Source organism: Spinacia oleracea, chromosome 6 (assembly GCF_020520425.1).
Source record: "Spinacia oleracea cultivar Varoflay chromosome 6, BTI_SOV_V1, whole genome shotgun sequence".
NCBI lineage: Eukaryota > Viridiplantae > Streptophyta > Magnoliopsida > Caryophyllales > Amaranthaceae > Spinacia > Spinacia oleracea.
This window is the reverse complement of record NC_079492.1, coordinates 150,590,305-150,602,870: the sequence shown is the minus strand read 5'-3', so window position 1 is coordinate 150,602,870 and position 12,566 is coordinate 150,590,305. Positions and strand designations below refer to the sequence as shown.

The 12,566-nt window shown below is 33.8% G+C and overlaps 2 protein-coding genes and 1 non-coding gene across 3 annotated transcripts; all 3 read right to left on the bottom strand.

Moving 5' to 3' along the window:
* Positions 1 to 6: 6 nt before the first annotated feature.
* LOC110795249 (uncharacterized) lies at positions 7 to 1,634 on the bottom strand. Its single transcript, XM_022000254.2, has one exon. It carries the CDS (start codon positions 1,578 to 1,580, stop codon positions 114 to 116), a length of 1,467 nt encoding a protein of 488 aa, XP_021855946.1. The 5' UTR covers positions 1,581 to 1,634; the 3' UTR covers positions 7 to 113.
* A 3,695-nt stretch (positions 1,635 to 5,329) lies between these two features.
* On the bottom strand, positions 5,330 to 9,205 carry LOC110795248 (probable serine/threonine-protein kinase PBL15). The gene is made up of 5 exons (XM_022000253.2): positions 8,626 to 9,205; positions 7,720 to 7,855; positions 6,962 to 7,098; positions 6,700 to 6,823; positions 5,330 to 5,950 (listed from the first exon to the last, which is right to left on the bottom strand). The coding sequence occupies exons 1-5, from the start codon at positions 9,073 to 9,075 to the stop codon at positions 5,508 to 5,510; spliced, it is 1,290 nt and encodes a 429-aa protein (XP_021855945.2). The 5' UTR covers positions 9,076 to 9,205; the 3' UTR covers positions 5,330 to 5,507.
* A 2,778-nt stretch (positions 9,206 to 11,983) lies between these two features.
* TRNAG-UCC (transfer RNA glycine (anticodon UCC)) lies at positions 11,984 to 12,055 on the bottom strand. Its single transcript has one exon. It is a non-coding gene; the product is annotated as a tRNA-Gly (tRNA).
* Positions 12,056 to 12,566: the final 511 nt, after the last annotated feature.

Genomic DNA, 12,566 nt, shown 5'->3' with positions numbered 1-12,566 from the left:
CTCTGGTAAACCAAATAAGTACTCATATGAATTATGTATAGTACCCTACTCTTGAGAAAACTTGTGTTCAAAAAGAAAGAAGGAAAAAAAGACAACTCTTGATCTTTTTACTTTCAAGGATAAATGCAAAATGTTTCATTTTTTACACAAAGAAACAACCTTTCATAAGCTAAGGCCATTTTTTGTGCAGTAAACTTAGAATGTGCATATTCCTTACAAGCCTTCCCTCTTTGAGCCAACCTTCTAGAACCTTCTTTAGCCACTTCTTCCAACGTCTCGACCAACGAGTCCACATTCGGAGCAAACAAAAACCCGAACTCCTCTTCCACCACAATGGTCCCTTTAATGCTCGGAAACCTCGAAGCCATAACGGGGGTCCCACTCATCATAGCCTCCATAAGTGTAAGATCGAGCCCTTGTGGTCTCAAAGTCGGGTTCAGAAAAACATCAACCGCGTTATAAAAGGCTCCTAACTCAGACGGTTTCATGGACCCTAAGACCAAAACTTGGGGGCCCAATTCTCTGTATCGATTCTCCCATGGGCCCGACCCGGCCACAATCAAGTACACATTTGGGTGACCCTTAACAAACTTAGAAAATGCCCTATGAACTAAGGGATGCCCTTTATCCTTAACCAATCTCCCTGCCACACCAATAACCAAACTAGCATTTTTAGGCATACCAATCTTAGATCTAAACTCTTCTCCTAATCTAACTTCTTCCCTAAAATCACCTTCATTAACACCATTAATAATAACATGTACTCTCTTTAATGGTATTTGGTACACATCTCTTAACATCTCACCACAACTATCACTAATTGCAACGTGATGTTGATAATTACGGAAAAATCTTATTTCGTTTAGTACTTTTGGGACCGTTCCTTGAATACTCTGGTTAAAACCGGGTGACATTGGCTCACCCGGTTGCCTGGCTAAATCTTGGTAGATGCTCGACTGTAAGCTCTCTAAAGCTATGCCGTGCCACGTCACCACAAGGTTGGTTAACTGACGCGCTAGCCAATGAGGGAGTGCCACGCTCTCAGTGTGGACCACGTCAAACGGTTCCTGGTCATTTTCTTCAGTGAATTGCTCCCATGCTTTGTTGTACCGCCATTTTCCCGGTTCGCCCTCGTGGCAGTGTATGATTGGATAGACTAGTGATGACGTGGCGGGGCTTGTGATTGGTTGATCGTAAGGGGAGGTGAAGACGTGGATTTTATGACCGCGTTCGGCTAACGCGCTGTGAAGCGTGTATGCGTGACGCTCCATTCCTCCAGGGGCTGACCCGGTGGGCCATTTTCTTGAGAAGACGGCGACTTTGAGTGGTTTTGGCCGATGCTCCGCCGTGAAGGCGAGGTGGTTCCAGGCAAAGGTGGCGGCGCGTAAGTCCCCCGCCCATGGGTTTTTGACGGTGGTGGTGGAGAAAGGTGGGAAACAAAGGGAAGATGGGTTGTTTTGGAGGAGGAAAAGTGCTGGGATTGTGAAAATGACGGTGAAGAAAAGAGTAATACAGAGTTTGTAATTTGAGGTTGATGAAACATTGGATTTCTTGGGTTTGTTGTACATGTTTGAAGCCATTGTTAGAACTAAGTAAAATGGTAGGGAAAATGAATTGAAATTGGGTGCATTTGAATGAAGAAAACTTGAAGAAGTGCAAAAAGGTTTACAAAAACTTATATATATGGTGGTGTATTTCACTTTTTGAATTGTTTTGTCCGAATTTAATTGAATTTAACTGAATTCATTCGAATGTAACTAAATTATCTGAACTTAACTAAACTTATTGAAATTTATTTTTCTGAACTTATTTGAACTTATTCTGCATGAAATAAGTCAAACAGAACATAGCTTAATTTTTTACCAAATAGTTGTAATTTTCAATTAAATAGTTACGGAGTATATTCTACTCACTCCATTCCTTTTTGTTGTTCCCATTTCCTTTTTTGGCATTTCTTTTTGTTGTTCCCCTACTGAATCTTTACTATTTTTGGCCATAGTTTTTTTACCAATTTACCCTAAGATTCCCCACTATTTACCAAAAAACCCTAAGATTCTACCTTTTTTCCACCCTCTTTTTCCCCACCACCCTTATTTAATTAATTTCTCACCCCCCATAACCCCACCCCACTACCGTCACTTTCACTCTCTCTCACCTCTCTGATTTCACTCTCTCTCACCTCCACTCTCTCTCACCTCCGATTTCACTCTCTCTCACCTCACTGATTTCTCTCTCTCTCTTCAACCTCCTTTCATTGCTGAAATTCGACCTTCCTCAAGAACATCAAAGATTGCTGATACCCTCAAGAACATCAAAGATGTTCTTCATTTTCATATTCCTCCTCTCACTTTTCTCCCTCTCCTCCTTCCTCTCTCACTTTTCTCTCTCCTCGTTCAATATCGCCGCCACCACCACCACAACTCCGCCACCGCCACCACCACCCGAAAAAGCTGTAGAATACGTATTATGGTTTTAGATGGTGAAATTCGACCACGAAAACCCTAGATCTAGAGTTTTCATGGTCGAATTTGACCTCTAAATCCTCAAAATCGTGAAATTGAGATCAATTGGGTATTTATTTATTTTTGTATTCACGTTTCAAATTTTTAGGGTTTTTTTTTTTTGCGAACTTATGACGAATTTCTGGGTTGTTTTTTTGGTTGATTTTGGTCGAGTTTTTGGTTAATTTTTTGTCGAATTTTTGGTTGATTTTGGACGAACTTTTTGCCGAAATTTTTGTCGAATTACGGGTTGAATGTTCTCGAATTTTGGTTTGATTTTGGTCGATTTTTTGGGGTTTATTTCGGGTTGATTTTGGTTTCGAATTTTGGTTTGATTTCGAATTTTGGGTTTATTTTTGGGGTTTATTTCGGGTTTATTTTGGTTTGATTTTGTTCTCGAATTTTGGTTTTTGGGGTTTATTTCGGGTTTATTTTGGTTTGATTTTGTTCTCGAATTTTGGTTTTTGGGGTTTATTTCGGGTTTATTTTGGTTTGATTTTATTTCGGGTTTATTTTGGTTTGATTTTGTTCTCGAATTTTGATTTCGGGTTTATTTTGGTTTGATTTTGTTCTCGAATTTTGTTCTCGAATTTTGTTCTCGAATTTTGGTTTGATTTTGTTCTCGAATTTTGGTTTTTGGGGTTTATTTCGGGTTTATTTTGGTTTGATTTTATTTCGGGTTTATTTTGGTTTGATTTTGTTCTCGAATTTTGATTTCGGGTTGATTTTTGGGGTTTATTTCGGGTTTATTTTGGTTTGATTTTGTTCTCGAATTTTGGTTTGATTTCGAATTTTGGTTTGATTTTTGTCGAATTTTGGGGTTTGATTTTGGTCGAATTTTGGTCGAATTTCGGGTTGAATGTTCACGAATTTGTGAGTTATTGAAGTCTAAATTTCTGGGTTTTTGTTGGATTTTCTTATTTTTTGGTTATATTTTAAATCGAATTTTCTGGTTCGATTTAGTGGTTCGATTTAGAGTTGTTCTAATTTTGTTCTTTTTCTGGTTCGATTTTAATCTGATTATTTTGTTAATGAAATATCTCTCATTTATCTTATTTATTTAATATTTTCTCTCTCCTTACTTTATTTTAAATATATAATCTCTTACACACAATCATTATTCTTACACCCAATCATTACTCTTATCCCAATACAAACAAAGATTCAGTTTTCTTAAAAACCCCCCAACATTCTTTATGGGAACAACATAAAGGAATGGAGGGAGTACTACATATTATTTTTATTATAATCTTCGTTTAAATAACTATAGTTTCTAATACTTCCTTCGTTCATGGAAATATCGCATCATGGTTGACTTTTACTCCTCTACCTATTATTTTGACTCATAATATCTCAAATCGTGTGCAAGTAAAAATTATAAAAAATTAATATTTAGAAAATATATATCGATACGCATCTAATATGACCCAACATGACTAAAAATGGCCGAAATCATAGTGTGAATAGTGTAAAAAAACAAATGATGTAATTTTTCCGGAATGGATGAAGTAAAATAGTTATCTTATTTTAATGCTGACATTAACGATTTTATGTGTATGACAGTTTCATATGAGAGCTGGTAAAAAAGGTTAGGCTAAAATGAATAAAGAAGTTGATGTATTGTGCGTCAAGCACGCACGCACTAAGGCAAGTGCAGGATGCTCTTTGTTGGGGGAGTGTTGGACTTTGAACGTGAAGGGTAGTGTCTTTCTCACGTTTCTTTCTTTGTGGGGAATTGCCCAACTTTTCCAAATTAACAAGCAATGATATATTTTGTTAATTCATTTTCCGAAATTTTGGTCAACCTTTTGCACTTTTTTACTCCTTAATGAAATTAATTAATATGATAGATTAATTAATATGATTATAGCTGCCTTCTTCTTGAAAAAGTATTAAATCTGAAGTGTGTTGTCATTCTTCAACTATGTACAAAGATCACTTATGTGGCATTTTCATGATCTGATCTGGCCTGATCTAGTTTAGTCTGAATGTTTTTTATGAGTGTTTTTTATCTTTTATAATTTGGTTTGATCTGTTTTTTCTGGTCTAATTTAATAGGCAATAGGAATAAGGAGAACAAAACATAACCTTATTATAGAAGTACTACGTACTAAAAATTAGGATGAGTAGAAAATATTGCAACTAAAATAGAACAGAAGAAGTCCGTCTTTAAGGTAGGAATATATATATTTAAGGTCAACATTGTGAAACCTCCATTTTCGTCCAACTTTACCAAAACAATTTGTTACCATACAATGAGTGTCCACTTCCAACTATAGCTTTCCATTTGGTTGACTATACCTTTCTATTTTAAGTTTTGCCCAAAGGTTGAAAGAATATATGCAAATAGGCAATGATCATGTCATGTACTTGTATGTTTGTTATGGCATTTGGTAGGTAAGGATATTATTCATTCTAGTGAGGTAAGTGGAATAACTAACTACACTCTCTAGACTATATTTATTGAAGGTGTATTAGCTAGCTAAGGATTAATTAATGTTTTAATAAGGTCGACTAAATCAACCCAAGTTGGTGGGGAATTTAACTTGTGATTTAAAAATTAGAGGGTCGAGCCCCATCAGTAGCATAATGGTTGGAAATGGCTCAAACGTAAACCTGCATAGCTAGGTTAGCTAACCTGCGATAGATGTTGGTTCAGTAGGGTCCTTCTTACCTAATAACAATTTGTATGACTTCATGATTATATTATTACTCGTGCAAAAGAAAAGTGCCCTATGACGTCTCTATTGAAACGACATACATAGTATAATACGAAGTATATCATATCCTATTCTCCTTATATGAACAACAATTTTCGCATGAACGACTAACATATTATTCATCCACACTAATATTAATATTATCACACCCAAAATATGTACATTACATGGCATCATGACATAACTAACATGCCTTTTGGTACACCCCTTCAAACATAAATATCATCCCACTATAATCTACTACTCATATACTCCATAATTGCATTTTAGCAACTTAATTAGCAAATCATTTTTTCCTCATTGGTGCAACAAGTGAAGGTTTACTACAATACCCCCTACCTTTATTACAAACTCCATTATTATTAGCCCTACTTGATTTACCATTAGGTGGTGGCCATAACCCACAAGAAACCGCCATATCCTTGTAAATTTGCAACCCTTCGAGTGTTTGTACAACCACGGGCATCTTGGGCCTGTCTTTCGGGTTTAGACTCACACATTGTCGGGCCAATTGGGCCATTTCTTTAGCCCCTTTCACTGAGTATTGCCCTCCTAATCTTGGGTCAATAATGTACCTTAGTTTTCTGCTGCTAGACAAGTATGGCATTGTCCAATCCACCAAGTGTTGTTCTCCCTTTGGCCTTGACTTTTCCATTGACCGCCTTCCGGTAAGTAGTTCTAGTAATACCACCCCGAAACTATAGACATCGCTCTTTGTTGTCAAGTGTCCTGCATAAAACATATATAAGGTAAGATGAAACATAATCATGTAAGATCTTATTAGATTTGTCTCAATTTGTATTTTCAAAATATTAGCTTTTTATAATTTTTGCTTAAAGAGAATTAAAGATATTAATGATCAAAGGTTTGCATAGGCATGCGTGAAAGTTACTAACGTTGCAAATATTAAAAGTCGGAGGAAGTAATACTTTGTATGTAATACTTTGTGTATATGTTATGACTAGACCTGGTTATTGGAAAGGTTAGTGGCGGATCTTGAACAAGTTTAGGAGGAAGGCCAGTAGAAAAATTAAGCAATATACTATAGACCATGTACCATTATACTCAAATTTTAGGAGGGCCAAAACTAAAAGGGGTAGCCCAATGAGTATATGGTTAAGGTCAAGTTAATATTGCTTTATTGGGCAGACTCTTATTAAACAAAGTCTTTATTGGAAAGAGTAATATAGGGTCAAGCAGTCAAGCTTATAACACAATAATTTTGGAAACTAAAATAGTTATGAACTAAAAAATTATATGTATAGCTTCATATTCACTTATATTAGCATACGACTCATTTTTTTCATTTTTTCTTATTCATTTATCGATCATTTCTCTATTGGGCCACGATCTGCTTTGAGCCGCTCATCACTAATCCGCTTAAAATGATTCTTTCAGCGATCCTTTTCCGACCCGACCCGTCCCGTTCAATAACAAGGTCTAGTTATGACTTATGGACTTATGGTGTTATAGATTACCTGTTGAAACATACTCTGGAGCGGCATAACCATAGGTGCCCATAACCCGAGTAGTAACATGAGTATCGGATCCTTCAGGGCCCATCTTAGCAAGCCCAAAATCAGACAGTTTAGCAGTGAAATCCTAAACCCAAACAAATGAAAAAAAATTAGAGTTTAAACACCTTTTTAACTTAAAATAATGACTTAATTATTATATTAAATTTGAGCCAATACAAATTAGAAAATGTAAAGAAAGGTTAGAAAGATAGAAGAAATTTACAGAGTCAAGCAAGATATTAGAGGTCTTAAAATCGCGGTAAATGACCGGTATTTCAGCTCCATGCAAGAAAGCAAGGCCTTTGGCTGCACCAATTGATATCTTAAGCCTTGTTCCCCATGGCATTGATAATGAAAGCCCTGTCAATGAATTTGTTCACAAGATTAATAACAACAACATGTCACAACAATAGACCTGTTTAACGGGCCGGGTAACCGATGGGCTGGGTTGAGCCGGATTTTTAATGGGCCACAACCCGTTGAACATGTCTACACTAGATCTGATTAAATAGGCAGGCTGGGCGGATACATAAAAATCAGCCCGTATGTCGGGTCGGGTCCAGATTTAGGCCAATTTTTTGTGCCCAAACCTGTTGTTTTGGGCCTAATATGTCGGGCTTCGGACCGGGTCAAATTTATAACTAACAGTGTAGTTTTACGTTGCCCAGCCCCATTAAAATTTTAAAATTTCGTGTCGGGCCAACGGCAGGGCTCATGTCGATTAGGTCTAGTCTACACAGCTTACAACAACCGCGATTCATAATGGAACCCGTGTAAATTAAGCAGGTTAATTTATTGTGAGATATATCCGGGTGACTTTTATTTGGGATGATCAAAATTCGGGCCGGGTTCGAATTTTGGTCTAAAAGTACATATTTTAGGGTGCCCAAAAACCCACACTTTTTGGGCGAGGACATCGGGCCGGGCTATAGTTGAAACATGAGTAGTAACATTTAAGAAGGCGCATGCATGGGTGCTTACTCTTGAAGATATGGTTTTCAAGGCTGCCTCTAGGCATGAATTCATAGACAAGGAGACGTTCTTCATCTTCACAGCAATATCCAATCAACTTTACAAGGTTTTCATGCCTTAGTTGCCCAAGGAATATCACCTCTGACTGCATGTGTCCCACAATATGATTAACAACTTTGTCAATATTAGTACGTCCTTCTTAATTAAACAAACTCAACCACTAATAATTGTTATTAGTGGATAACTATAGAAAAAAATACCTAATCTAACAGACTACCCTATAATTATCAATCATTGACTATCTTCTTTTCTAAAAGATTACCTCATTGTAATTGTTCGGGTCAAACTTTGACCATGATTTTTTTTTTTTTTTTATGCAAAGCAAGGAAATATTAGATAGAAACTAACAATGACCATGAATTCTCACTGGCCTATAAGAAATAATATTCCATAATAAACTACCAAATAAATTGATAATTTTCCATTCAAAAGGTAAAAAGAATATTCAAAATTCATGAAAAAATTGATTTTCTTAACAACTATCATTAGTAACAATGTAACATGACGACGAATGATCTTTGTAACGATTTAATGAACCCATAACTCAAAGGTCAAATAATGTTGACCAAGATAACACAAAGTCAAACCATTTTTTAGAAGAAAAAATACTTGCACTAAAGATTGTGTTATATTAACATGATTTTCACTCATTTTTCTTAAACTTTTCTTATTTGAATTTAATTACCTCAACTCATCAAAACTTTTTTCAGTTATAAATAATATTCAAATATCCTTTATTTTTCCTTAAAATATCTTATCTGAATTTAACTGAAATTATTTGAACTTAATTTGACATAGAACATGACCTAAATTGAGACAAACGTACTTGTATAAAAAGAATTTTAAAAAACTTACTAGCCATTCTCTATGTCCTTGCAACCCTTCAATATCCAAATGTTTAACAGCAACAGCTTGAGATTTTAACCCACACTTAAAATTATCATCAACATAACCTTTATGCACTTTCCCAAACCCACCTGCCCCAAGCAAAAAACTCCTACAAAAATTCTGTGTTATAGCCCTCAACTCACTCAACTCAAAATCAACCAAGCCCGGCCCGAACGACTGGGCCAAGTCCTCATTGATCCGCTGCGACGAGCAGCTACTTAGGTTACTAAGGTGGCCCGAATACGCCAACCGCCGGAACGACGGCAACGGAGCAATGTTCTTCGACATGAGCTCCGACGAAGTTCTTGATTTTCCGGCGAAGTTTATCCCTAGGATTACCGAATCCTCGACCGAGCAACAATTTGTTGTTATAGGTCTCCATTTTTTGGTGGTTGCACCTTTTGCTTCCTTTGTCATTGAAGAAAACCTAAACTCTTAAAAGAGAGAAAGAAAGAAATTATGAGAGAATTTATTGAATGTTGATCAAGTAAGAAAGTTTTGTACTTCATATATTGGTTAGGTTTAAATGGAGCATATATGAGGGTTTGTTATATTATATGAACAAATTTGTTTAATTTTTATTGTTATTAATAAAAAAATTAAAAATATATAAAAAAGGGAGGTGATTTCATATACTTTCTACAACTACTCCAACAACTCTACTAATTTTGCTATTTTTTTTTTATGCAAAATAATGTCAAGAAATATTTGATACTTTAAGTTCATGCAAATGATGCCAAAAGTTGTTTTTGAAAGGATTATGGTTTTATATGGTAAGGTCCAAGATAAAGTTACCTAATCAACTGGAGTGGTTTTGATCACCAACCAATGGGAGTGTTAGAATAATAGGATTATCTTTTGGATGATGTAACTTATGTTGGTTATATTTTGAACAATGATGATCTATATTTATATATAACTACGAGTATATATGTGAACAGAATAAAGTGAAATGATTTTGACACCTGCATTGTGAGATCACGGTTTTCAATGTGAAAAATATTTTTCTAGAAGGGAGCAAGAATTTAATTAGCTTGCATGCATGTGATGATTTGTAACATAGGGGAGAATATAATGATGTATAAATTTAGGTCAAATTATTATTATATGAATTGGTTACGTGAATGGTCATGATTTTCAAACCTTGGTGATGAATAGGGGCTTTGTACTTGTCCGTATAAAATTAATTAAAGGTCAATAATTGGATCTAAACTATAGATATATTATTGCCTTGACAAAGAGGTAAAAAAACAATTAAATAAATGGCATATAATAAACGAAAATGATGGAACACGTAAGTCACTTGTTTGATGGAATGTGAGTTTAATTAGTTTAATTTTCGATTTGTAAATTCAACAGATCTAATTAGACTTCATAATGTGAGTTTAATTAGTTTAATTTTCGATTTGTAAATTCAACAGATCTAATAAAAGAGACGAGGGTTGATCATAGGATCGGTTGATTAACCAGTAAAAGCTTCTAATTATAAAATCTCACCATTTGAAATATTACATAATCATTAGAGAGAACGCCACAATTAATATGAACCATCGAGGAAAAACCTTTATACTCCCTCAGTTCCATATTAATATTCTAATTTGTACTTTTCACGTTTGTCAACGCAACGCACATTTTGTATCATTAATATCTCTGATTATATATTAGCAAAAATTAAAAAAATTTGATAATGTTAAAGTATTCATTTGAGGCGAATCAAACAAGACCCCGCAATGAATATATTTTTTCTTATGTATTGGAACTTGGAAGTAATTTGGAAGATTCTCTTCAATTATGAATAGTGTCAAAATTCTAAATTGAAACATCATTATGAAACAGAGGAAGTACTCCGTACTAAACAACACTTCTCCATATGACTAGCCTGTCATATATCCATAATTCCATATGTACATTTTACGTAAAAAATTTACAAGATAGGAGTAAAGCCTTGAACTTATTACCAACTTAATTATGACAAGATTAGCCATCCAATTACCTAAATAAGGCATAGAAATTAAAATAAGGGAAGAAAGGAATAAGAAAGAAAGAGACAAAGGTTTACGTCATTTTTGTTGAAGATATTTCTCAAGGATAAGATCATTGGTCATGCTTAATCATAGTACAAAATTGTGCTTCCTACTCCACTAATCCACTATATAGGCTCTAATATTACCCTTAATAGGCACCCAAAATTATCTATAATGTCCTAGGTCAACGTTGGCTGGTGGTGTAGAATATAATTGTTGTAATTTTCCCTAATTTGATATGTACTTCTCATTAATTAATCAATATATATATATATATATTGATTAATTATATATATATATATATATATATATATATATATATATATATATATATATATATATATATATATATATATATATATATATATATATATATATATATATATATATATATATATATATATATATATATATATATATATATATATATATAGGAGTATAACTCTGCTTATGAGAATCAATAACATACATATATATATTTACAAAAATATTATCTTTAGGAATATACACTTTATTATATCCCGATATGAAGGAGGGCATACATTCGAATTGGATATAAAGTCAAGGAAATAACGATGGTCGTGGAAGACCTTTAGTGAAAATGTACGTCAACTGATAAGCATAATGAACATATGCATGCATTACTCGAACTTGCCCAAAAGAAACTTTCTCACTTGCAAAATGAATATCCAACTTAATGTACGTGCATTTTTTATTCGTTAATTTTTAAACAAATTGGCTGATAGATACCAGTATTATATTTTACATAATAATACTTGATTATTATATATTGGTAAAAAATTAAGTCGAACTTAGTATATGAATAGTTTCCAAATCAAAATGATGCAAATAAAGAAAAGAACAGAGAGAGTATAACGTTGATTCAAGCAAAACTCAAACAATTAATGGACATTGGTTAAGACTTTTAAGAAGTCATCCCTCGATATTAAAGGAACTAGTATTGAACCCATGATCATGATCATGCACAACCTTTGTTATGTTTTAAAGATTACTTTAAATTTTCTATTCTTCATATGACGATATTTGTATCACGTTTTGTGTTTTGTTAAGAAAACAGTAAAGATAATAATGTAAGTTGGTATTGTAGTTGAAATTAATAAAAAGCATGTAATTCATACCAAAATAATAACTTGTAAGCTAGTTAGCTAGAATTGCAAAATGAAATTCAAGATATGGCTATATAGTATATAGTGTGAAATTAGGAGATTGAAGGGGCATGGCATTTTGTTGTTATAAATAGAAGTGTAGATGGTAATAAAAACAATTGTATAAAAAAAAAATGCGTCTGCCGGGAGTCGAACCCGGGTCTATTGCTTGGAAGGCAATTATCCTAACCGTTGGACTACAGACGCTTTGATGCTTAAAGAAAGAAAAGTGTATTACTTAACTTTTTAAAATACTCAAATTATTATTTTAGGCATGGGCAGGTAATACAAATTAAAGGAACTACGGAGTACTATTGAAAATTTGAAACCATAGCCATACACGACCTTTGTTATGTTTTAAAGGTGGCTAATTTTTCTATTCTTCACATAACAAATGGAATATATATTTGTGTTTCATTTCGTGTTTTAATAAGAAAACAATGAAGATAATAATATAAGTTGGTATTGTAGTTGAAATAAATAAAAAAAAATGTAATTCATACAAAAATAAGGAACAATAATTTATTACTACGCACCTAATTAGAATTGCAAATGAGCAAAAATGATTTCTATTAAGGAGAGAGTGCGAGAGAAAATCATTGAATGGAAAAATGAAATTAAAGATATGACTATATGTAGTGTGAAATTAGAAGATGAAATGGTATGGCATTTTCTTGTTACGAGGTACTAAAAAAATGTCACGGGGTTTTAAATAGAA